This window comes from Euprymna scolopes, chromosome 5, assembly GCF_053919585.1.
Source record: "Euprymna scolopes isolate OS-2025 chromosome 5, ASM5391958v1, whole genome shotgun sequence".
NCBI lineage: Eukaryota > Metazoa > Mollusca > Cephalopoda > Sepiida > Sepiolidae > Euprymna > Euprymna scolopes.
In genome coordinates, this window is record NC_136486.1 from 82176058 (window position 1) to 82201511 (window position 25454).

General features: G+C 32.3%; 1 protein-coding gene across 1 annotated transcript in view; it reads left to right on the forward strand.

Moving 5' to 3' along the window:
• The window catches only part of LOC145276891 (cartilage oligomeric matrix protein-like), a 131823-nt gene extending 112262 nt beyond the window's left edge, over positions 1–19561 (forward strand). Inside the window, exons 13-24 of the mRNA XM_080128326.1 lie at positions 49–156; positions 1372–1537; positions 2224–2342; positions 4453–4505; positions 5672–5757; positions 6408–6503; positions 10402–10580; positions 12430–12478; positions 13098–13369; positions 15866–15963; positions 18316–18455; positions 19043–19561. Of these exons, the coding sequence (XP_079984452.1) occupies positions 49–156; positions 1372–1537; positions 2224–2342; positions 4453–4505; positions 5672–5757; positions 6408–6503; positions 10402–10580; positions 12430–12478; positions 13098–13369; positions 15866–15963; positions 18316–18455; positions 19043–19095 (1419 nt within the window). The 3' untranslated portion in view covers positions 19096–19561. The remainder of the gene's footprint in view (positions 1–48; positions 157–1371; positions 1538–2223; positions 2343–4452; positions 4506–5671; positions 5758–6407; positions 6504–10401; positions 10581–12429; positions 12479–13097; positions 13370–15865; positions 15964–18315; positions 18456–19042) is intronic.
• The last annotated feature ends 5893 nt before the right edge of the window (positions 19562–25454 follow it).

Here is a 25454-nt window from a genome sequence, read left to right on the forward strand (position 1 = left end):
ATATTTTCATACGTGTAACTGAAACTATTAAAATTAACTCTTTTTCAGGATAATTGCATATCAACTCCTAACAGTGGCCAGGAAGATGCTGATAGAGATGGACTTGGTGATGCGTGCGATCCGGATGCTGATAATGATGGCATTGTTAATAATCCTGTAAGTAGAAAAACGGGACTTAAAAAATAACCCTTAACTAGTTCATATGTACGAAATTATTTTTAAAAATGTCGGTATTTTAATGTGAAATTTTATTCGGAATGTTTGTGTACGGATTCTACTCTTTTTACGAGGCATTTGTGAAAATAGGAATATTGCAGATTTGGGGTAGAATTCTAAAAACGTCATTGTAAAAGGAAGAAATTGTCGCATGTAATCAAAAGAGTGGAAGTTGGGTTGGGAAAAAAAAGGGATGATTTGACAAGCAAAATGAAAAAGTATTCTTTGAATGAAAACATCCAATGAAAAATACAAAGAAAAAGAAACAATAATAACAAACAATAATAAAACAGAACAAGGTAAAACAGAACAAGGTAAAACAGAGAATATTTGACTGCAGGAATCTGTATACATGTATCATTTTACACACAAATTAAAGTTCAGAATAAAAGAAAACAAGCTCAACTATTTTTTACTGAATATACTTGATATGTTAGCTTTTATTATGCATTTTTCTTTTGTTTTTCAGAGGTTAAAATAAAATTAAATATGTTTCATGTGGTATTTTTCCACTTAAAATGTCTATGCATAATTGATTACAGAGAAAATCAAAGTAAGACGTACCCATCTTTGTAATAATATTATTTTAAATGTTTAAGTTCATTTCTGGACAAATTCAAAGTAAAAAAATAATTATGCTCGTGTGAAGTTCGAATTCATAATCTCTACTTTTAAATGCAGCATGCAAGCTAACTGAATCACCAAAAAAAATTATCCTCAGCAAATTTTGTTTTAAACCAGTATGCAGAATTCTTTATATCTTCCTCCCTTCTGTTTTTATTTTATCTTTCTTTCCACTTGTTATTCAAATGTAATTATAGATAGGAGAGCAATAAAGCCAATAAGATAAATTAAGACTTCACTTTCCTTTTTTCACCAGTTTGTCTTATTAATTTTTCCCGGAGAAAATGGAGAGAGTAGAATTACAACATTAGGAAGTGAAAACTTACATCTATTCCTTTATTTATGACTAAGAAAATATTGATCAGGATTAAATATAAAAATCTATGAAATCGAATAAAAATAAAATTTTGCTTTTAATAACACTGACCAATATTTGCTAAAACTGTCTAAACAGTTTTAAGTGTGTACTTTTTATTAACGAAGCTATTTTTGTTAACGTAATATCTAAGAAGATGTCTAACTTTTCTTCAGGATAATTGTCCACTGGTCGCCAATCCTGATCAAGACGACACAGAAGATAAACCTGACCGAAAAGGAGATGCTTGTGATAATTGCCCAACCATTCCCAACCCTGAACAAACTGATACCGACGAGGATGGTATGGGAGACACATGCGATCCTGATGCTGATAATGATGGTGAGACAATACAAAATATTGCTTCAAAGTTGAATTCACCATGATTAACATTTTTCAACAAAAATATCATCTAATTTAATGAAATACTGAAAAGCTACAAAAATTTGTTGAAATGATTATAAGTCATTTTTTTTTTCTAAAAATGTATGAATCTTTGTTTATAAGTCTTGTTGTTCTGTAAGAAATAAATACAGATTTCCAGAACCAGCACCAGCATCAGCACCGGCGCCTTTTCTGCTCAACTCCCCACCTTTTATTTTAGTCGTTCCATTTAATTCAGCTAATTCCCACATACGTTAATTAGTTGCAACTATAAAAGTTTACATCTGCAAAGAAAAGCCGTCTTCCAATCCGGCGGATGAACAGTCAAAACTTGCGAAGCATAAGAATTTAACTTTCTTCTCATTGAATAGATGCTCCTCTTTATTGTCATAATAAGCTAATGAGCTTTAGGCCTAACGATGTGTAAGTATTTAGCTGTTAAGAGAGAATATCTTTTGGCCTAACGATATTTATTTATTTAACTGTTAAGAGAGGGCAAACACCAGTCATCAATTAATTGCTCATTCACACACTCTGGTTAATTATTTATTTGAGACGGGTATGTATTTTGTTTTGTAAACTTTTTCATATTTGAACAACAATTAATAAATCAAAAACGTAAAGTTATTTTGCTTTTCTTATAGGTATTATAAATTCTCAAGATAATTGCATAAGAGTAAAGAACACGGATCAACTTGATACAGACGGTGATGGTTTGGGTGATGCTTGTGATAACTGTCCATTTGTACCCAATATTAAACAGGTAAGATCAATTGTAGAGAATATGTGAAATTTAAGATGTGAATTGAATAACAATTTGAAATGACGATGAAGATCATCGTTTATTCGTGTGAACTTTTATATTCAAGCAAACTTAATATTTTTTTATTAAAATCAATTTCCACTCGTTTAATTTAAATTGGTTATATGTATACTTATCATCGGAATCATTTTCGTTTTTATTTTTCAATTCGAAACTAAATAGAAAGTTAACGTTGCAACTATTTTCCTTCTCTCCACCACGAGGACAAAGTTATACAGTTTTACTGCAGAAAAAAATCCATCCGCCTCCCCAGAATGGATCAATTTTTATTAGGAAAAAGATATTAATTGTTTCAGTCGAGAAGTATTTGTCTTCCTATAACCGAGGACAGAACAGATGCTATACTTTTAATTATTTATTCGCAATAAAGTTAAAACGTATATTCCATTTACATATTAGGCACAAGGCTATCAAAAATGTGCGTGTGTAGGAGGGATGTTGTAGTCAACATTCTTAACACATTTTACCTCGTTGTTTCACTTCTACAATCACACAATACCACATTTTTTGCATGGATTACTTTAAAATATCTCCAATTCATTATATTTATAAAAAAATATTTATAATTCCATAAAAATTATAATGGCGCGTGCGATAAGAAAAAAACAAACAAAAAAGAAAAACACCCCAAATGAACCAAATAAAATTAGGTGCAAGTTCTTTTTCTTCGTTTGTTTGTTTGTTTTTTTCTTTGTTAGGGTTTTTTTTCTTTCTTTCTTTCTTTCATTTTTTTTTTTTTTTTTTTTGCTTTTCTTATTTTTATTTACTAATTAAGAGTGCTCCATTCTTGAGGAGCTGGATTTTTCTCACACTAAAACTGACCCTGGAAGGTAAAACGAACTAAATTGAAGAGAGACCAGTGGAGGAAATGAGATTGAGATGGAGTTTTAGAGTGTTAATCATGTATGCAATAGCCAGTAGTACCAATTGTGCTGAACCGATGAACCGATGAACCGATGTGAGCAATTACCTTCAGAACAGCCGAAGTTTGCTACAGTTGAAGAAGACGTGCTCAGCTGTTTTGTCCTCAGCTTTACCTGAAACGTATGCTATTGAAGGGTCATATATAAATCTTTGTGTTTGGAAATGTTATGAGCATGCCCCATTTTCTTCAACAATTTCATCACACGCCAAGATTTCACATTCTGTATCCTTTCTTTCACAATGAAATGAGGAATTGGACAAAAAGCTGCAAAACTCCTGGAGGTAGTTGTGTGAAGTGATCCTGAAATGAAACATAGATCTCTCTACTAGGGATAAAACATTTAATACTGAGTCTTTTTAAGCTTGGGTGCTTGTTATTCACAATCTGGATTACGGAAAAAAACCTTTGCGGTTGCCACCATATTCTACTCAGTGAAGTTTTGCATCTGATGCTGTGATAGTTTTGACACAGCTAAAAGAGAATACCTTGGAAATACAGTCTCCTTTTCTGAAAGAATATTTTTCCTTTTTTTTTTTTGTAAGTGGTGGAGATGCCGGACAATATCTTGCGTGTTATGACTGTCTCTGTGTCCTGCTCTTTAAAGACTTTCTGTTTTCTTGGTCTTTGACAGCTCGCCCTCCATTTTGTCTGCTTTTACAATTATGGACGTCCCCTACTCTTCTTCAAAGTGCTTTCTTGGAATCGGATGAAGGAGACTACGTGTTTGTATTTTACTGCATTCACACGGGTTTCTTGTTGCTGTTGCTTCCCTTCTCTTGGCTCTTCACTTAATGTTGTCTTAGCGAGACGTTTGGAAAACTGCTGATAATTCCCCGAGGATTGCTTTTCAGAAGCACCTGGATTTGAAGAAAACGCGGCTGGTAGAGATATGTTGTTTTTCTAACTACACTGCTCCATCACTCTTTATCTTTTCCACTCCTCCCTGGAACTGGTGTAACTGATTGTTCGTATACTGTGGTCTCAGGCATTGTTTTCGAAATTTTTGTATAAATGAGCAACATTAATTTTTAAATCATAATCTGTTTGACTGAAAATGGTCGTATCTGCAGAAATAAATGCAGTTTCGATTTTTTATATGAATTGTATTTTCTTCGTTTATTTTAGTTGGATAGCGATGATGATTTGACAGGAGATGCTTGTGATACGAATGATGATAGGTAAGTCATTACATTTCCTTTTACAGTATTTAAAAATGTCTTGGGAATGTCTGAATAAACTCGAAATGAATTCATAAGATGCGTCTACATTGACATAATTCAGAAATGTTAAAAATAACAAAATTCAATAGATTTAAAAATACATTTTTACTTGAATTCTGTAGAGTCTGTGTTTTTATTTACATTCAACGAATGAACTGTCAAATCAAAAGGCTACAATTTATGCATAAAGTGTTGCAATAATACCAGGCGTATTAAACATTAAGACAAAAGAATGACTAATATGAAAATTTTGAATAGGCACTTTAAGCAATAATTCTCTTTAGAAGCAAAAATTGAATTTATACAATCCAGAATTAAATTATTTCCGTGTAAACGCAACTACTTTTTTTAAAATAAGTCCATTCAATCTACACGTTTACCAATAACACTTTTTCATTTCAAAGTTAAACGTAAAATAGACAGAGCAAAGGACTGACGTGGACGCATTAAAAAACGATTTCCCAACATAAATATTGTTTAAATATAATCTTTTTAATTACACAAGTATTTAACACGGCAACATTTTTAAAGTTAAGATTGCAAATCTTTATATAGCTTAAATATAATCATCTTTGTTGCAAACAGTACTTCTTTTTTAAAAATCTATGCCTGTGGATGTGGATGAAAACACTGAAGGACGATTTAAGACGAGTTAAAATGGACGTCAGTTTTGTTTGAGTTGCGGGATGTGGGAGGAGACAAATTAAATATAATCTACGCGATGTGCTCTTTTACTTGTGTGATCCATAAAAGTTGAGATTTTAAGTTGTAATAATCTATATATATATATTAAGATTATTAAGAAATATTATCGTCCGTACCAAAATGTAATGATACAAAGGGGATCATAATTAACTTTTTAAAGTAATATCAGTGAGTGAATGAACATAAAAACCTTATATATTCGATTTGATTGAAATTTAGTTTATAATTTAATTGATGTATATAAATTACAGGAAATTAAATAGATTTTCAAAATTTTAAAACACTTTGATCTTAAAAAAAAAACGAAATTAAAATTTTTCATACCGGAACATATTGAACACTTCTTAATATGCCACCATTTTGCATTTTGATTGTTTTGATCCTATGAAGTAGTTTTATTTGTATTACTTTTACTTCAGAGACCATGATGGAGTGCAAGACACGAATGACAATTGCCCAGACATTGCAAATTCGGATCAACTGGACACCGACAGGGATACGTTTGGTACGAAATTCGCTCTTACTTTCTGTTTGATACAAAAGACAATAAATTCAGTATTATACTAGTTTCGACATTATTCCACTATTGTTTCGATATTATTCCAATATTATTTAAATATTATTTCATTATTGTGTCAATATTATTCCAATATTGTTTCAATATTATTTTAATATTATGTCGATATTATTCAATACTATACCCACATTATTTCAATAAAATGTCTGATTACGCGATGTGCCCTTTTCGGTCGTCGATTTACTTTTACCTGGATCTGTATCTATGCGGAGTGGCGTTCATAGTAATCCCGAAGAGCTTAATAAAAAGTGAATTTTTACTGATTGTACAACAATTCCAAATTCTATTAGCGGTTTAGACCATCCGGATTAAGAATCAATTTTAGAACAATAGCTTGCACTGGTAGACACATTTCCCGGCTAATTTGAAAGTCTTAATCTATCTCTGTTCTGCATAACAGTAATTGTTTAGAGTGTTTACCTATATTCTATTGGATGCGAAACATATGCAGTTCACCTTCAACTTGTTCTGATAGAAAAGTAAGGGAAACCATTTAATAATTCATAATTTTTTTTTCTTGCTCTTTTTATCACTTTTCATGAATTCCATAATATTTCTCTTTTCTTTTCATTTTACAGGCGATATTTGTGATGACGATGATGATAATGATGGTGTTCCTGATAAAGATGATAACTGTCCTCTGCGAATGAATCCAAGACAAGAAGATGCAGATGGTAAATGTCAGGGTTCCGATTCTATCTGGGTTCATGCGATATAATTTTGAAACCCCAAACTCCATAATTTACCAAATTTAATAAAATTATACAGTATTTATTGTTTGGGAATATCTGGTCGAATTCTCTCACCATCCACTAGGGAAAGGTGTGAATCTATCTCCCATCTTCCTCCTCCTTTCTGTCATAGGTGAAATAGTAGAGTATATTATAGCTTTTGTAAATAACACCAATCTGTCACTCTACTCATTCCAGCGTTGCTTCTGATCGTCTTGAATGTCTCCTTGCCACTAAACTTAACATATTTTAGACTATGAGAAGTGCGGTTAGATTGTGCGCAACATTTTCTTCATTATAAATTCATCATCTTGTCACCTAAGTTCAGAGATAAGAAATCACTATTTCAACATATTGTATCTTCATCGATCCCCCTAAAATAATATTTGAATCTTTCATTATGAAAGCATGTTAGAATTAATGATTGTCTTAAGGAAAATTGCTTTCCAACACCCTGGAAAAACTCATCAGTATGCCCTGTATTTAAGAATTCAGGTGGCAGGACATCTCCCTCTCAGTACAGACCAATAAGTCTCCTGTGTGTCATGAGTAAGTTGCTGGAATCCATATTAAATAAAGAAGTAGTCAACCACCTCAGCAGTGACATGCAATATGATTTCCGTTCTGCTAGATCTACAGCAGATGTGCTAACAGTAATATCTCATAGGATTAGTGAATCTCTCGAGAAAGGCTTCCTTTCTAGGGTAATTGCTCTTGACATATCAAAGGCCTTCGATAAGGTATGACATAAAGGTCTACTTCACAAGATTTCCAGCTATGATATAACTGGAAATGTTTTCTCACTTATTAAATCATTTCTCTCTGACAGGCGCATAAGAGTAGTGGTTGATGGGCAGAAATCAGAAGCCCACAGTATTAATGCTGGTGTCCATCAAGGGTCCATCCTGGGCCCAACTCTCTTCCTGATCTACATCAATGATCTCCCAAAACACATACTTAAATCATTCGTTGACATCTATGCTGATAGCCACAACCATCTATGGCAACACATCAAAGGCAGTAAATGACAAAGTTCTCTCTGATTCTCTCTCCTCTGATCTTGAGCGCGTGGTACAATGGGGGAAGAGGTTGTTGGTTACTTTTAATGCATCTAAAAGCAAGCTTCTATCTTTCCATCATCAACGCTCTGGCATCAATTGAAATGGATGGCTCTCATCTTGTGGAGGTTCCATGTTTTGACAAGCTTCTGGGATTGACCATTACTCCTGATCTGAAATGGAACATGTACATCAAATCTGTTGCCAAGGTCGCTGGAAAAATGGTGGGATCCTTCTACCGCTCCAATAGATATATCACTAATGATGCAATTCTCTACATATATAAAAGCCAAGTACGTCCAAGGATGGAGTACTGTTGCCATATCTGGGCAGGAGCTGCTAAAAACAGCCTATCCTGCCTTACAGAGTACAAAATAGACTTCGTAGCCTAGTGGGGATGCCCTTTTATCTTCCCTGCAACCTCTCTCCCACAGAAGGGACGTTGCGAGCCTGTCGTTGTTTTATTGTTATTTCCATGGCAAGTGTTCGTCTGAGCTCCAATCTCTGGTTCCCCCCTCGCCAATCTTTCACGAAAAACACCCGTCTAGCTGAAACTATTGTCAGTAATTTTCCCCACTCTTTATATGTGCCTAAATCAAAACTTCCATGAAGAAAGCTTCTTTCTTTGTGGAACTCTCTTCCGTTTGCCTGTTTCACATCTGACTGCAACTTGGATGTCTTCAAGTCCAACATAAACAAGTTCTTGATAAACCGCCCCCTTAAGTAAGACACTGTATCAGATTTCCATTACTAACGATTACTACGATATTATCCATTTGATTACTGTACACGCAATAATCCTTATCCCTGAGTGGCCCCCGGGCCTTGATAAGAGGTGACTTCCATGTAAAAAAAAAAAAAAAAAAAAATGATTGTCTGATTTTTTTTTTTTTTTTTTTACTATAATACATTACCGTACTCATTTTGTTTGTATTGGTCTCTTTGGGGTGGGATTAGAATATAGCCATTTTTTTTTATATATAAATAACCCTAAAGGAGAGTAGGGTTATTGTCTGATGCCTGGGGAGCTCTCGTTTGTGAGTGTCCGCTTTGGCAGCCGATGATACTCGGCTGCCAAAGCGGACACTGTTATCATGACATGCATTATTTGTTGAAGATAAATCGCTTCTTACGGAAACTGCAGTGTTAATTTTGTTTGTTTTTTGTTTTTGTTTTTTTTTTTCAGTTAATAAACTGAATTAAGAATTATTCAAAGTTTTCATTGATACAATACGACAGAAAATACTGTTTTTTTTTTCTTTAGGCGGGGGGGCACAAAAGAATCGTAATATTTGACGCTTGCATCTAAATTGTAAACTTTTTTCGAATTGACAACTTGAGAGATACACAAAATAGTTCTTAAATTCCGAAGAAATTATTGTGACGTTTTCTCTTCTCTTCTCTTCTCTTCTCTTCTCTTCTATCTTCTATCTTCTCTTCTCTTCTCTTCTTCTATCTTCTATCTTCTATTCTATTCTATCTTCTTCTATCTTCTTCTATCTTCTTCTATTCTTTCTTCTTCTTCTTCTTCTATCTATATAAATAAAATGAACTCATTTTTCCCGTCTGATTTTGACATTAATAGGATTAAAAATCAAGATATTTCATGCAAATATAATATGCACAAACGGCAGAACAATATCTGAGGTGTGTTATAGGCTTATTATTTCTCAAATTCCTCGATAATCTTAGATTTCTATACTTTTTCTGCTGAGAAGTCACGGCCAAAATCGGTTAAGATCAATGGAAGTGGTAAAATATTTTCTCTCTAATAAATTCCTCCTCCCCCTGCCACCACTTAACACCGTTTGGGGATCGTTCACAACGAACAGTTGAGAAGAGAACACCGGTTTGGCTTCGGAGTTCTTTCATGTGAAGTTATTTAAAATCACTAAACTAAGCTGCAGTGCTCTGTGGCGTAGCGGTTAGCGTGCTGGACAATTCACATTATATTTTCACGTTCGCGCCGACCTACCGTAGTCGTTTTTTTTTTGTTTTTTTTTTCCTAAACAACTGGAATGGACTTTTCTTGGTGGCCGAACTGTTAACGTTGCAGATGGTTTTTTTTTTTTTTTCACACTTTATTTTCCTACTTTTACTCATGACTCCGGGTTTGATCCTTCCTACTTACCTACCATAACATTTTTTTAAACTCCCCCCCCCGTCCCGGAAACAAACACTCGGGCAACGCCGGGTACCCCCGTTAGTATTTAAATAAAATGTTCGATGACACTGTTTATATTTAAAAAGTGATTTGAAGCTCCCAAATTAATTGACAGATAACAATTTCTGACAAGAATAAAAGCTCATATGCAAAACCTATGTATCATTATGGTTCATGTGCTTCTCTAATGTGTTATCCTGCAACAATAGAACATTTTTAAGTAAAACATTCCATCACAAAAAGGTGATAAATTATTGGTAAATTGACACGAATAATTTTTGTGCTTTCCATTTTTCACGATAGAAAATTTATAAGTTTTTATTTTTTTAAGTGATAAATACAAATAAACATTTTTTGTAAGAAGTAAAATTGTTTTGGATTTTGTAATTAAAAAAAGTCGTGTGTGTATGTTTTGTTTATTTTTCGAAAGGCATTGTTCGTTTAAGTGATATCATTGCGACGTTAAGAGAATTGCGGTGTCGAATTTATTGAAACGTGATTTTTACTGGTTAAATCTCTCTTGTTCAATTATATTTACATTTACATTATTTTTATTTCTTTAGATTGTTCAAATGAAAAAAACTAAGAAAACATTCTTTCAAAATTCAATTCTTTTTAGCTAATGGCGTCGGCGATATTTGTGAGACGGACAAAGATGGCGATGGAAGTGAGGATTTCATTGACGTCTGTCCACACAATGGCAATATCTACGCAACTGATTTTCGAGCTTATCAAACCGTTATTCTTGATCCAGAAGGAGACTCTCAAATTGATCCCAACTGGGTCATTCTTAACCAGGTAAGTGAATCATCGAAATATTACTTGTTCTTACCAAATAAAATTTCATTATCGGGAATAAAATTTTAAAAGTATTTAAATCTTATTGGTTAACGTATTTCAAAGAAAGTTGTGCGATTTATACCGATGGGAATTACGTAAGTCTAAGCAAACCAAGATGAAATCTAGTTGCTGTATTCACGTATTAATCATAATTGTAGAGAAGGATATGCCGCCTTAAGAATGCTAGGAGTAGAATTCTCGGTTGGGTCTTTAATCTCCAAAGAATCAACAAAGGAGTCGAAGTTGGATATTTTAAAATTCTATGAGTCGGAATCAAAAGTTTTGGAACCCTAGGAGTCGATTCGTACATATATCTTCCGACTCCGTAACTTAAATACTTACGTAATTTCTTTGAGGATGCCTTCGGTTATTTGTGAAATTCTAATTTATCTCCAGAGTTTACGGTGAATCGTTTACAAAAGACGTGTTTGACATTAAATAACTTTAAATGGGTTAATATGCCATCAATGTAGATAAAACTAAATCAAATAAAATATTTATTTACATGTTTCAAACCGTTATTTGCATCGTCGTTGTATATTTATATTCAACGACAACAGTCCAAACCGTAATGTAACTAATAACACTCAATCTATTAATAATGTACAGAAGACAACAGGCAGGATTATATTTAAGTTGCATAACATATATTTATATCTGAGCTTTATTTTCATTCGTGTTCTTTAAGATTTACAGTAATCATTTCAATTCTCGAAAGACATTTGCCGTTTTACAAGTAGGGTTTTTAAAGAAATCACAGACATATTTTTCTGTTACGTGGCCAGACATTGCAAAATTAATTTTTAACTTTTTATTTTAAATAAAAATTGTAAACATGATTGAAATTATTTCCGATCAGCACTGTATCTTCACACGAGCAATGCCGGGTGAATACCGCTTATTATTCAATATGCAATGTTGTTTCTGTGGAAAAACTATATATTTCATTCTGTAGTTTCTAAATTCAATGGTTTATTCATAAAATAATGAAACAGAACAAAAATGATTGTATTTACATTTAAATCAAACAAAAATGTGTATATTTTAGTAAACAAAAAAAAACTTATTTCGACTTTTTATAAAATATTTTTAAAGCTCTTTTTATCATTCAAACATTCAAAAAAGGGCAAAGTTACACAATATTGTTTGAATGTAGGGAAAGATTTTAAGAAAGAAATGAGGCTTATCATTCAAACACTACCATGTTTTAATATATGGTTAAGTGTTCTTTTTACTCATTTAGAACTGCTTTAAAACTTCACCACTTACTCATTTTGCGACCAAATTTCAAACAATTTGTACAGTTCATAGATTACCTTCTCAGCTATATTTTGAAATGAAAATTTTCAATTTTCGTTCATTAAAACAAAAGTTATAATAAAATTACTGATGTTCACGTGAGCGACGGTTTTTTTCTGATTGGCTATTGGTTACCACAGCAATTTTTCAAGATTGACGGTTTAAGACAATTTCCTCTGATTGGCTGCTGGTTCCCATTTTCGTCATCAACATTTTCATAAACCATATCGTAAATGTCGTTCGCATGCCATCTTATTTGAGTTATATAGAGAGAGTTAACAAAAGTGATGCACTTTGCCATTCTAATTGATGTGGTGATTGTGAAGAGGATCAACTTCAATGTATATTTCGAGAACACCGAATAACACATCTAATGTATTCTTACTTTCGTGGTTTACTTGGTTTTGAATGTTGACAAGCTTTTGAAAATGAATATTATTAAAATGATATTGTCCATTTCTCAATTGTCGTATTATGTTTTAAAAAAATGTATTCTTTTCTGTTATAGGGAGCTGAAATTGTACAGACAATGAATAGCGACCCAGGAATTGCTATTAGTAAGTGTTGTCGATTTTTTAAGCAGAGTAATAATTTTGTCTCACCTTAATAAAAAAAATAAAATATCACTTTCTTGCATGTTTCATTTCAGTTCTAAAACATCAAGGGGCTTTATTCACGGGCATGATCACCTGATCTCTATATCAGATACATAGATATTCGGATATTCCATTAAATGTCTCCATTACTTCTCAAACAATGACTGAATAAACAAGTTAGGAGTATAATTTTCCTTTCCACAACTGACCATTTAAACATGTTATAGTGTATCTTTCTTGTGGTCTCTTGATCCTACATCACTCGGAGAAGGTACAGCATTCCTCGTAAAAGCCTGTGTTAGCTAGCCATACCAAGGAGATCTTATTTGGGCCACGAATACTACATGATTTTGAATATTTAGTCAGATTTTACTTGTAGTAAAAAGTATCATCATGCCAGGTTGTCCTGACAAACACTCGTACAGATTTTCTAGGAATTTAGTAGGCATCCAAGTTCTCTCCAGTAGTCATTCAAATCTTATTTCAGAAGAGAAGCGAATGTGTACAACAAAACAAGCACAAATATTCAAACTGCACTGCATTGTCACCTTGTAAGTCTTATAAGCATTTTTTCTTTCAGGTTACACGGCTTTCGCTGGCGTTGATTTCAGTGGCACATTTTATGTAAACACTGAAGTCGATGATGATTATGCTGGTTTTATATTCAGTTACCAAGACAGTTCTCATTTTTACGTCGTCATGTGGAAAAAGAACACGCAAACATATTGGCATTCAACTCCTTTCCGTGCCGTAGCTGAACCCGGAATCCAACTGAAATTGGTCAATTCATCAACAGGACCTGGCCAATATTTACGAAATGCGTTATGGCATACAGGCAACACACACGATCAGGTAATAATGTTTTCAATTATTCAAGGCGATCAGTTCATAATCGGAATTTATTCAAGGAAATATACAGTTTGAAATAAAACGAAACATGATGTAGCAAATAGAATTTAACTTGACGAAATTAACTCTGCAATTTGGCACCATGTAGTTTAGCAGGGTGAGGATTTTTACAAGTTAGGATGGACACAACACATAAAATAGTTTTCTGAAATCGGGTATAATTTAGAAATGTTTTCGAAAGATCACGTTTACTAAATGTTTGCATGTAAGAAGACACGGTTGATATTTAAACGAGTAAATATAAAGAAAATTTAATATGAAAAGTTGCTAAAGTAATAAAAGTATACAAAGTAACATGCGAGAACTTTTTCTATTATATATATATATATATATATATATATATATATATATATATATATATATATATATAACTGTAAATGTTGACTATTCCACAATTGCCTTCTGCTTATTATGATAAGCAAAAATAGCTTACATGTTCATACAGTAAGACAAATCATGTGTTCGACTTAAAGACGTTGCATTAAGCACTGAAATCTATGGATGGCTATTACTACAAAAAACATGCTAATCAAACGTTATCCAATTACAAAAAAAAAACAGTACAAATTCAATCTTCCATATGCAGTTACAAATAATAAACCGAAACATTATTACAATTACTTTCATCCTGTTGAAATTTTTAATAGAGAAATAATTTTTATTTATTTTTTTATTCAACATCTCGTCATTTGGGTCAAGGAACGCATTCCTTGACTGGCAGGTTACTTCCATCATCATCAGCATCGGCATAGTTCGCTTTCTAGCAGCCAGCTCCACTCCTACCTTCTGTAGAGGAGGAGGAGGAGGAGGAGGAGGAGGAGGAGGAGGAAAGGGCTTTTGCCCTTTTTCGTCAGTTCGAATCTAGCCGGCCAAGAAGAAGGACGCTATTCGGCTCCGTCAGAAAGGATTCTTGACGTTAAATTCTACGTTTTTTTTTCTCTCCTCCTTTGGAGAAAGACGTTTGTTTAGAACTTCATTGGTTGGTACTAAACTATTAACGTTATTTTATTCTCAGTCATTATAAGACGACAAGGTCTTACGACTGGAAGATTAATACCGGTTATTAAAAGACAAACGAGTCTTACAACTGATAAATTATTATTCTCAAAGGACTAACGAAGGAAACTACCGTGTGTTGAGGAGTTCTTTTCTAAGAAGAACAAAATTTAATTTCGCTGACGAGACAAGCAGAATATCGCCCCTAGAAAGGAAATCCCATCTTTGAAAGATTTTTCAACCGAAGTTTCCTTCAGAAAGGAAATCTTCCATAATTCAAAAATTTACCCCGTATTTGTACACATAAAGCCTACCAAAGCGGCTTTATGGTCTTCTCATCCCTTTGAATTAAAAGGCACATGAGCCTTCACAAAGGAAATTACTTCGTTCTCCCATTTTAGGTCAAAGAAACTTTTTGTTTGTCCTTTCGGAAAAGAAAAAAAAAAGAACATTTTGTCAAAGAAAGACCGAACATTTTGTTAAAAGGGCTGAATTCTAAACAAGGACTGTTTTCCGTTTTTTATATGGTGTTTTCTTTCAACCTTTCTTGCAAGTAAGGATTGACGTCTTTTTTGTATTTTTTTATGTATTTTTAAATGTTTCTTAAGGGTCTTTTTAACCCCAGCCTTGGGAAATAAAGGCAATCGATAACTTTTTCTTTTAATAAACTTGGATCATTTTAAACTTAATCGGGTCTGTATTTCTTTTGCTCATTTCCACTAGTTACTCTTTTCTGAGAAATTTGCCATAAATGTTTTTTTCCCCTTTTTTTCTTTCCTTTTTGTTACCATGAAAAACGGATTTTGGTGACGAACCCAAAATTTCGTTAAATCCATACATTTACGATTGTGGATAATGTGTTTGTTTATCTTTTGACCGAATAATGCATTACAAAAACATTATACGAACTAGATTTCGCATTTTTACAGAAGAAATACCCCAGTAATATTTTTTAAAGAAAAATAAACTAATCTCTCCCCCCCCCTCTCTCTCTCTTTCTTTCTTTCTTTCTTTCTTTCTTTGTCTGTCTGTCTGTCTGTTTTTCTCTGTCTCTCTCTCTCTCTGTCTCTCTCTCTCTCCCTCTTAAATCTGTAAATACAACATCTAATTAATTCTTATTTCAGTCAGTAAAAGAAACACTTTTTATCTTTCTGTTTTGCAAGCTGTTCACATGTAATTTTTGTAGGGGGCAGGGGTAGTAAAAGAAAGGTGTCAATCTGTAATTTTTTTTAACTATATGTCACTTTTTCATACAAAACAAATGACTTGATTTGTTTTTACATTTCTGCGAAAATTAAATAACTTCTGTAAATTTGGTTAATTAAATAAATAAATAAGATGTAAATAAGATGTAAATAAAAATATTAAGGCTCGTTGGCAACACATTTAAACAAAATATTTTTTTAAAAATGTAAAAAAAAAACATAAATTATGTTTTTTTAGGTTAAACTTTTATGGAAAGACCCACGAAATGAAGGTTGGAAAGAAAGGAAAGCTTACAGATGGGAACTGATTCACAGGCCATACAAGGGTTTGATCAGGTAGCGTGCAAATTTGTTGATCATATTTCATATAAGTGCAAACAAGTTTTGTGTTTACTTATATTTTATTTTTATTTAACTAATTTGCTATGTAAGCAAAATCTGATTTTCTCATGTTCATATTTACGCCTTAAAAATACAACAGAATCAAAAATAAAAGCAGGATGTCCTACTGTATATCCACACTATCTATCATCTAGATCACTGGCCAATTATTATCACCTCAAAACATCATGTTAATTATGCCATTGAAGTTGTAATTAATTTCTGTAGTAATATAGCATATGGAATGTATCACTAAGTAAAAAGGAAAAAGCCATTTCGAAATGGTATTACACAGAGAACCTTTCAATTCAAAGTTTATATAAGAAATTAGAAAAGAACTTTGAATAAACAGGCAGACTATTTTGGAAAACAAGTTAACATACAAACATTTTATTTTTTTATTTGAAATATTTCTAAAAATGTTTAAAAGAGCTTACAAATTTCATTTTTTTTACAATACGGCGAACACGCGCCTTGAAGCTCACTAGAAAGTCCCAACAGAACAAAATCACGTGCGTCAACAACACGAAGGACGGGCACATTTTTTACTTGCGAGGAAAAAGACCAAAAAACTAAAGAACTCTGAAGAAGGATGGTCTCATCCGAAATTAATAAGAAATATTTCAATTAAAAAAAGAAAAAATATATAGTTGCATTTTAACGTACTTTCCAAAAGAGTTTGTTTATTCAAAGTTTTTAAATTTGAATTTTAAAGACGCTTAAAGGAGCTTACAAATTTCAATTATATATATATATATATATATATATATATATATATATATATATATATATATAATGAATTCTATATACCATCATCACTACTTTTACTAATACTCGTTCTACATATAAACAATACTTCTGCCACAAAACGCACAGGCTATTAACTAGAAGTTGAAGAGTTCTCGACCGCAACGGGCAACGCTAATCTTACACTCGAAAAGTTGAATATTGCATTATAAGCTGACCAAAATGTGTATCTTTTATAACAGAAAATTGCTATAAATAATAAATCATACTCTTTTTATCCTAACTTGTAGATTTGTAATCGTTTATCTTATATTTTTCTTGAATCAGCACAAACGCTGAAAAAAATTTTCTTTTATATATATTTATATATGATATTTACAAAAAAAAAAAAAGAAAGAAATTAAATGAACAGCCGTTTCCTATTTAAAGTGGGTGGTTCGTGTCATTGTTTATACATGGATATACAAAAATGAAAACAAACATCTAGAGAAAGAATGAAGACGAAGAAAATGAAAAGTAGAAATCTGATCAATTTCTTTGGCCGGCCTAGGGCCAAGGTCGGCTTTTTCGTTCAGTATGTCTACACGGAATTTGTTCATTTATTCAGAAATGTTTGCTGAGAATTAAGTGGAACAATAAGCACTAAACGAAAAGTGTCTATTAACCGTGACAACAATTTATATCTAAGTCATTATATGCGTTATAAAGTTCTCAAATGCATATAAGAAAAGATTGTATTTGTTTAAGTAAGAATGTGGAAGAAGTATGAGTATTCTTACTGAGTGGTCCCAAAGTGTCAAGCATGACGCACGGTTATTTATGTTCTAATGCTTGGTAGGTTATAGTCGGACTAAAGTTCTGCTGGTAAGAATATGTGAGTAGTAGCATCATGGCCGACTTTGGTTTGGAAATGCGTGTTTAAGGTTTGAAAATATTGTGGTTGGCTACACTTTCTGTTTATAGTTGTGAGCCAATTTTTTTAAAAGATCAACTTTTCAACACTTTTCGTGAGCCAAACGAAAGTTTATCGTCAAATAGTGTTTTTATCTTTCGCGGAATCGTTTAAACTGATATTTATTTTACTAAATATCCAAGCTAAATTTGGAACATGAAGTTATATGAGTATAAACAAGTTTTCATCCTGGTGTTTTACACTGGAAGTATTAACTACAAATATTTATGAATGGGTTTGAACAAGATATCGATCCGTCCGCTAAGGATGAGGTATCAGGTATCTGTTCGCTTGGTTTGCCTATTTTAAAGAATTAACAATTCAACATTTTAACTTTCAACTGAATCTTTATAAACTATGACCCACTAATTATTATTCCTTGAGTACGATATGGACTGTGTGTCTCTCTTGGTTTTAAAACGTATTTTCGTCTTTTAATTTTTTAACAGCGTTATGTCGATTTTTTTTTGTTTTCTTTATAGTTTGGAAATAGGTCAGCTACCTTAAAGAGTTTGTCTCATATGAAGGAGATTTTCCGATAAGAAAATTTGAAATGTCATATCAACATTTATGAAAAGCTAATTGACGAATACATTTTCCACTTTCAGAATTTTATTCTTCGAGGAAACTGAATTAATTGCAGATTCAGGTAACATCTATGACTTCACGTTGAAAGGTGGACGTTTAGGCGTGTTTTGTTTCTCTCAAGAAATGGTTATTTGGTCAGATCTTGTCTACAGATGTAATGGTAAGTGACAGAACATTTTAATATTCATAAAATAGATGAACGTATGACATCTCGTTTTGATACCGTTGATATAAAGTTGTCAGGAAAATAATGTTTTTTTCTATTATTGAAATGTTGAATATGTCCATTTTTCTATAGTATTCGAAAGCACAACATAAGCAATAACTTCTGAGGTATAAATAAGCAGACAGTTTTGGGGCACCTCAAGCAACTGTGGAAATCAAAGACGTTTGACACATGGGTTCTATAAGGACTAAACCGAAAATCAATAAAGTCATAAGAGCGTAGTTGAGGAATTGTAATGTTAATTTAGGGAAATAAAAACAAATTATTACTCAATCGTATGATCACATATGGAAAAGTTAATTCTCTTTAAAAAAAAAATTGGCAACGATCAGCTCATTTCAGAAGAATAATATGAAACGCTAAAACAATTTCGACAACGCAAGAAGCATTAAAGTAAAAAGATTGAAATTGTTTGATAGTATACAGGAAGATTAATTAAATCCTGGTAAAACTGTGACTACAAAAAAGCATTGTAAAAAGTTGCCAGTAAATAAACCTTCACATTTTCTTTTCATCTTCAGATTATATTCCGCCAGGTTTGTTGGAAGAAGAGGATTACAGTTACAGTCCATAAAGTCTTGCAACAGCCTGTGGGTGTTTGAAACGAAATGGTTTCGATAGATTCCAAATTACAGCTTCTTCGTGTGCTTGCAGAAAAGCAAATAAAAGAAATGTTCCCAAATTCAACATTTCTATAAAAATGTTCCCAAATTCAACATTTCTATAAAAAAAAATGTAAAAAAAAAAAACTAATTTAAAAACGACATTATCAAAAAGATTTTTGTCTCAAGAGTGACGAGCAATCTCACACGAAAAAAAAAAAGAACTTTTACCGTGTTTTTTTTGTTTTTGTTTTGTTTTTATCTTTTTTTACAAATGTATTCATAATTCGTAATTCTATTTTCATTCATATTTTACGATGGATCAATAATGTTGGTAAAGATTTTACATTTTGACACTATTTTTTTATTGCACCAAATTAAATGTTTTCATTTGCAACATTGTAATTCTTTTTTCACATTAAAATTTTTAAAATAATATTTGTTTATTTGTTTTTCTCTTGAGATTTCTCCTTGAATTTTTCGCTACTGCTGCTATTGTTGTTGTTGTTTCTTTTCCTTGACAATGCGTGTCAATTAAGCACTAAAACATGCCGCATGACAGTAAAATGATGTCTGGTCTCACTTACGAGACACAATGTTTGAGTAAACATGATGGGAGTTTCGTAGGTGCACCCCCTCCCCTATTGCCATCTGATTCAAGAAGATTTTGGTTGGTTGTCTAGAGCTGATATATCTTTTGTTAAGACAGAATGCAGTGCTTTGAGCGCCACTTCGACAACAGTACTCTGTCTTGAAACGTACCTATCTCTTGCAAAGGTAAAGAATTGAGTAAAAAGTTAGACTTTCTGAAGGCTACAAAGGTCCGATTTGCGACCTTAGCAATGGATGTGATGGAAGTTTTCTATTTCAGGTCTGGAGTGAAAGTTAGTCCTAAGAGCTTATCAAAACAGGAACTTTTACAAAGGCAAAACCATTCATTTCAACTCTGGAAAAGCGAGAATCCAAGCAATAGCGATGAAAGGAAAAAGGCTAGGTTTTAAAAATATTAAAAATAAAAATTACATTTTCTCCATTGCACCACGTGATTCAATGGCGTGAGTATAAGAAAAATCTCATAACAAATGCTCTTTGAAGATGTAGATGGTTATTTTGTATATTTGTCAACAAATGATTTCAGAATACAATTTAGAAGATCATTGATGAATATCGGGAAAAGGGTTCAGCCGAGTATGGCTTCTTGAGCAGTGTTAGTACTATGTGCTTCAGAATCTTTATGTATTTTATGTGCAAAATAATCTCCTAAACTAATAAATGGATTATCATGATTTTTGGAATACATATTCTAGGCAACATGGTAGGTAAGATGTGCTCGTTATAATTATTCTTGTATATCTTAACATTTAGAGTGTACACACACACACACACACACATATATATATATATATATATATATATATATATATATATATATATATATATATATATATATATATATATATATTCGTAATACAAGATCAATTCTATAACTAATGAACCGATCATTATGAATTTTGGAATATATATTCTCAATAACACAATGTGTGACGGAAACATTATTCATAGTATTTGAATTCTTCGGACTACTGCACAATGTTTCAATCGATATAACTTTTGACCTTCTTCAAGTGTATCTTGTCTAACTCAGGAATATTTCTATCGAACTCGGAAATTTGCACGGAATTTGAACAGAACCTTAAATAAAGTTAACAATCTTATGCAGCCTAACATGTACATTTGAAAAGTTTTATCACAACACAACCAGAAAGAGCGACGTATAAAATCGACGAGGTTCTTTTATAAGACAGGGGCACACTCGGAATGACTGTTTCTGTTTAGAGCACAATTGAATCATAATAATTAACTTTTGAATTTTAAACTTTTAATTCCAAATATAAAAATAACTGTTGGCAATGTTATATATGTTAGTTTGAAAACGCTCCTTATGTCTAGAAATACTGAAGAGCCGAAAGTCGGCGAAACAGCCCCACGCATGGATTGAATTCTCTATTAGCTGAAGTAACGATTTACAACATTTATCTTAATAATTAGAATTGAATTCTCCCTGTAACCTACCTACTAATAACTAAACAAATATAACAAATAAATAAAAGTTCACTCAATTTTTGTGATGAGCATAATACAGTAGGGTTAAAATACTAGAAACAATGCAGAGAATCTGGCACCAAGATCCGCTGGTAAAAATTCAGCCAGTGATGTCCTGTCGACTCGACTATGCAGGGCCAATAAATTGATTATAGGGTTTGTTTTACAATGCACAAAGATACGAAAAAGTAGTCTAAAAACAAAACAAATATATAACAAATAAATGTTATCAAAGGCAGGGCAAGTTCTTCTTCTACTTATCTGGTAAAGATTTTAATGGTTTTACTCAGTTCAAAAATCATAGGTGCAAACAAGAAAAATGGCGGTGAACCGACCCCTAAATAAGTTAAGCTTGGAAAATGAGTAAAAACTAAAAGGCGTGCACACAAAAGAAAGAAGTATTCAGATTTTTTTTTACAGTTTACCGAATCACACCAAACCCGAATACAACGTCAGGGTTATCGTCAGCAGAGTTAATGTCCGCGATAAAAATACACTCTGTTTGATAGATTGTTGCCTATTCTGGTGAAGATTAATAAAAGAAAAATAGATGACTTGTGGGGGGGGGCAAAATTTTCTGCAAAACCTTAAGGACTGGAAGAAAGAATAGTATCCCTAGTAGTATTCAAATATATGACCTGTCTAATTGAACAGGTCATATATGACATAAAAAGGAAACAAATCTCCGTGCAAAATACATTGGAATCAGTGGAGACCCAGGCACAATACAAAGGTTACGGAAAGTACCGAAGAGATACCAATAGAAGTACTATATGACCCGTTCGGAATTCCTGTCCCGATAAGTCAGAATTCTCCAATGGAGGTATCCCTTAACTCAAGGTCAGAAATACTAGTGAGTCAAAGATCACTACGGAAAGGCTTGCATAAAAAAGGTCCAGAAAAAAGTAAATAAACTATGTTCAGACTCCAAGAAGAGAAAATACTAAGGTTCATTTCACGGGAAAATTTAGATCCGGGAGGGTGATGTAATGAATATAAGTAAATCTGGGTCTTTCATCCTGCATATTGTGCTTGGTCGGTAGAGACGTCTCGCTTTCTAATCAAGTTTTTAATCTAGTGTGAAAACACCAACAAAAATTAATTGTTCACGATTCGTTAGTGTTCGCACTTGCTATTTTTCGAGATATATATAAATAGCCAAATAAGATTATAGAATTATGATTGTAATTTAACTTTTCCTTTATTAATTATTTTTATTTAACATTTTTGATGATCTAAAGGAAAAATACGCTCACTGTCGACCTTTGATCATGGAGTAGAGAATCTCTTTTCGAATTCATTTCAAACGGCTTGGTATGTTTGATGTGGTTGTCTGACTTTTACTTTCTAGCTTCCTTTCATCACTTGGAATATAGTTTCACCCGAAGACTAAAAAAAGGCATGTATTTTGGTCGCTATATTTTTGCGTGACGTGATGGAAGTACACACGCAAACATACATATGTGTGTGGGTGCGCGCGCATGTGTGTGTATTTAGAGAGGATAACCGAAAAATCAACTTCTCAAAAACGGTTGTTCAAACATCAATTCCAAAAAATCTTTGTACAAACCCAACCAAACAAACACCCCCTCTCTTTAGCTTTGTATTCTCTTTACACTTGCAATGTACTGATTCTGCCAAGTCAATTGATATAAATGTGTTATTGTTATGATCCCGGAGTTATTCCAACTGTGAGAAGTGTGAAAGGTCACATGTGTGCACGTGGTAAGTCTACAATTTCTTATTTATTTACTTTTCGCCATTTGTCTGCTCCCCACCTCCCCCGAGGCTTGTCAGACACTGTACAAACCTTTTTCACGTCCCATATCGTCACATATCAAAACGACTCTCAACATATATTTATGTTAATAACATATGTCCATTTCTTTCCTAATATACATGTATGTATGGCAAATAGACGTTTGAGGTACGGAAGCCCATAAGAAATTATGGCCTATAATATTGTACATATTTTTTCTAGCATTTCTGGGCACTAGCATAGTCTTATAATATTAAAACACGAGTGGCAATAGCAATTTCATATCAATCTTTTTCATACATTCTATTTTGCATTGATTTTTCCTTTGCTTCAACTTTTATTGCCTACTTCACAACACTGTATATATATATATATATATATATATATATATATATATATATATATATATATATATATATATATATATAATGTATATATAATGTATATATATAATGTATATATATATAATGTATATATATAATGTATATATATAATGTATATATATATAATGTATATATATATAATGTATATATATGTATATATATGTATATATATATATGTATATATATATATATGTATATATATATGTATATATATATGTATATATATAATGTATATATATGTATATATAATGTATATATATGTATATATATATAATGTATATATATGTATATATATAATGTATATATATATAATGTATATATATATGTATATATATAATGTATATATATATGTATATATATAATGTATATATATATGTATATATATAATGTATATATATATGTATATATATAATGTATATATATGTATATATATAATGTATATATATGTATATATATAATGTATATATATATATATATATATATATTAAGATTAATGTAACAGAGTAATGTCACCGTGAGGAAGAATACTGTAAAAAGGAGAGAGACCACGTTAGAGATGTGGGTGACTTCACAGTCGTAACGAGAAGTCACGCGTGGCGGGAGAATGAGGAAATAAATATTGTTGTTACAATATGGAAAAAGCGAGTTGAAGTTCTTTCCTATTATGTGTCCACTTTGCGACTGAGACTACAATGTGTTGTCTAACATTACAGAAGATAATTTGGCGTCGTACCGACCAGGCCTTTTTTTTTTCAAGAAAGGGTTAAAATGAAGAAAAGATAAAAGAAGAAAAAATTACCACGAAACCATGCATTTGCAAAGGAAGGAGTCTAGAAGGGACCAAGTCCAGACGAAAACTTTAAGAAAACAAGACTAACCAAACTAAGAGAGGAAAAATTTGGAAAAAAAATAGAAATAGTTTTAGTTCTTTTCTCTCTCTCTCTCTCTCTCTCTCTCTCTCTCTCTCTCTCTCTCTCTCTCTCTCTCTCTTTCCTTTTCTTTCGAATTTCTTCTGTTTGCCGGTCATATTTTAGTTCCTAAAAGGTGTTTTGTGGTGACCTTAGGTCAATGTGAATATTATCTTTAATGTTAAACAAAAGTTCTAGCATTATATATTATTATTTTATATGATAGTGGACAATGTTCCATGTTTAGTTAACGAAGCAAGTAGTATATTAAGTTTTAAGTAAGAAATTAAAATTAAACATGTGGAAATTAACGCATTTTATTCCTGCAAATTGGTATTCGAGCTGTCCAAGGTTCGACTCTCGTTTGAGAATACTAAATGCCCCCAGTTTGTATTTTACGGTTACTAAAGTTAAAAAATGCAGGTCGAATTCTTTGCAAGAGTGACATAATTGTTTTTTATTTGTAAGTTTATAAACTGTATCTGGTGCTTTAATTTTACGGTATTTTGTTACTCGGATACATCTAATACCGAACACAGAATAGGTATGTTTAAAGCCATTTTTAATTTTAAAAGTAATGGCAAGCGAAATTGCTTGGCGATCAAATAAGATAGTGACGTTAATACAATATTATCCGTTGATTCTAAAACTAGAGCCCTGTCTTAGAAAAATGGCACGCTGTGGTAGAAAGATAAATGTCCATTAAGTATTTAAGCTAGTTACAATCCTCGGATTCAGAAATGGAGGATGTAGATTATGAAGACTTTGTCTGTAGACAGTCCGAAAGTTGCCAACAGAATTCGGATAACGAATCAAATTTCCCGGGTATGAAATGTAACTTAGCTATCAGCTTTATTAGTTACTGAACTTTTGATAGTTCGGTTTACGAACAAAAGTAGCTTGCAATATAGCGAAAATTAGAGTTAATAAGTGAATAAAGAGTGTTCGTGTTAGATAGGGGGGCCGCCAAAGATGAAAAAATGGTGAAGTCAAACAGTATTGTGACAAAAGGGGGAAATTGCAATAATTCTTGCATAAAATAAGTCGGAAGCACAGATAATACCTTTTGCCCTTTGGATTAGGCGCCAATCGTAATTGTCTCGCATAATCTCGCCAAAAGAGGACCGAGCAGTTAAGAGATTAAATTAGCCGTAATTGTCATGAGTAATCTCGTCAAA